The sequence below is a fragment of the Microtus ochrogaster genome, chromosome 26, assembly GCF_000317375.1.
Source record: "Microtus ochrogaster isolate Prairie Vole_2 chromosome 26, MicOch1.0, whole genome shotgun sequence".
In the NCBI taxonomy this organism is placed as follows: domain Eukaryota; kingdom Metazoa; phylum Chordata; class Mammalia; order Rodentia; family Cricetidae; genus Microtus; species Microtus ochrogaster.
The window spans coordinates 12,849,607-12,851,865 of record NC_022025.1 but is presented as its reverse complement, the minus strand read 5'-3'; the positions used below and the strand labels follow the sequence as shown (position 1 = coordinate 12,851,865).

Sequence of the window (2,259 nt, the reverse complement as noted above, 5' to 3'; positions counted from 1 at the left end):
TCAACAGAATGTTTCAGAGGGAAAGCCTGAACTATCACAGCTGTGAGCCACGACTAAGGTGGTTTATCCCTGTAGTGGAGGGATTTTCAATTTCAGAAAGTCCACTGGTGGAATTTCATACCTATGGTTTGCTAAAGGAAAACATTACAGGTGTCTTAATACATGAAGGAAACAAATTATGATTCTCAGCAGAGAATTAGTATTTATTCTACAAAATAATGGGTTTCACCATGACACCTCATAACATGTGTGTATGTGTAAATGGGTTTCACCATGACCCCTCAGACATGTATATATGTATGCTGACCGTCTTCAGAGAATGGTTGGGATCGCAGCCACATGCGCTTAAACAGAATGCTGGGTTTTTTGCTTTTTAACTTCAGTAAGCTTTCTAGAGTTCATCGGGAAGCTTTGAGCAACATGTTGCCTGAGCAGAGATATGGACTGACTTCTGCGGTACAGGGAGACGGTGCTGTTGATAGAGAAGTGGAATGTTCAGCGGATGAAACAGTCCTGCAAACCTTGCAGGTTATACGATCCGGTGCCGTCATAAACCACCCAGGAAGGCTGACGTGATGGGAAATAAGACTAGAGTGAATCAGAAGTACTTCATACCGGAAAATAAATCCTAGACAGATAGAGATTTAAACAAAACGAAATTTTAACTCCAATCCCAAATCAAATGTATGGACTACAAAGGGCACCATCCGTGACCAGATAAGGTCTGGGAAAACAAGACTTCAGTGGGAATGTGTTTGCAATCTGTCTTCCCAAGCCAATAAGAAAATCACCCTAACAGAAAATAACTTATAAGAAACATGGCTGAGTGTACAGTGGTACCACAGTTTAGAGATAAATCAATATGCACCACCTTATAGAGTTGAAGATGTGACTGCCCATGAACTAATAGTTTTATCCCTACGTATTAATACCTAACAGAAGTCTTGCATATGTGGCCAAGGAAACACAAGACCATTGCTGCCTTGTTGGTAACAAAGAAATTGACAACACCGTAAATGCTAATTGTTGGAGCAGACCGAAATCGTTATAGTTGATTCTTTTACTATAATTAATAGGGCTTAAAATGAACTAACTTAAAGCTGAATGTTTCAACATGGGTAAATCTTAGAAACAAGGTTCAGCGGAATAAAAAACAAAAACAAAAAACAAAAAACTGGAGCTGGCCAGACAGCCCAGAGGGCAAAGGTGCTTTTTTTCTAAGCCTGTTTGGTTATCTGAGCTCAGTTCCCAGAACCAACATGGTGGGTGTCGAGAACTGATTTCCTGAGGGTTGTCCTGACCATCACACATGCATGCATTATGGTGTGTGCATGGGACTGCTGGCCTCCCTCGGGGAAAGCAGGGATGTGAGAAAGGAAGTACATGGATATGTGTTGGGTGGTGACACTGACGTAAAAGTCGAGAGATGGATGGGTGTTGAAGGTTAGGGATACGGCGCCATGATAGATGGGAAACCACTCGCCCTGCCTGCACAAAGCCCTGGCTGTGTCCCCGGTATTAGGAAAGGAAAAATAAAGCCACAGGATGAATAGGGGTTTGTTTTTTTTTTTTATAAATTATTAAAAACCTGCATGGAAAAGATAAACACAAATTTTACCTTGGGGTAGAGTTGTGTTGGTTCAGAAAGCAGGAACAAAGAAAATGTAAAGGTTTTAACTAAATTTGAAATATTGTTTCAATCTGAAATAAATACTGTAAAATATTAATATTTTAAAAGTACAACTGTCAGAACCTGTAACTATTGGTCATGTTATTCTCTGTACTTCTGGTGTGCAGCAGTATTTCATGATAACTGTCCTAAAAACACACTGCTCCGTTCACGAGCAGTCCTGTAAAGTGGCGTTTTGTTCTGAAGCGAGGTGAGCCGCTCACACTGCTGCTCTGTGCTCCCCAGCTGCTGCACGTGCACGAGATCTTCCTCAACTGTCATTACAACTGGGAGCTGGTGATCTGGTGCATCTCCTTAACACTGTTCCTCCTGAGGTTCGTGACTCTCGGGTCAGAGACAAGCAAGAAATACAGCAATACCTCAATATTACTTACAGAACAGGTGAGTTCATTCTGTTATCAGTGAGGCTCTGTCATCCACAGTCCAATTGTGTGTGTGTGGGAGAGGGGGGGGGGAGAAAAGACAACTTGCCATCATCAGTTCTGTCCTATAATGTATAGTCCAGGGATCCACCTCAGGCTGTCAGTCCTGGCAGAAAACCTTTCCCTGTGAGACATCTGACTAGCCCA

The 2,259-nt window shown here is 42.2% G+C and overlaps 1 protein-coding gene across 1 annotated transcript in view; it reads left to right on the top strand.

The window, feature by feature from the left end:
- Phtf2 (putative homeodomain transcription factor 2) overlaps nucleotides 1-2,259 on the top strand; it is a 78,118-nt gene that overhangs the window by 68,566 nt on the left and 7,293 nt on the right. Inside the window, exon 15 of the mRNA XM_013350445.2 lies at nucleotides 1,916-2,071. Coding sequence (XP_013205899.1) covers nucleotides 1,916-2,071 — 156 coding nt within the window. The remainder of the gene's footprint in view (nucleotides 1-1,915; nucleotides 2,072-2,259) is intronic.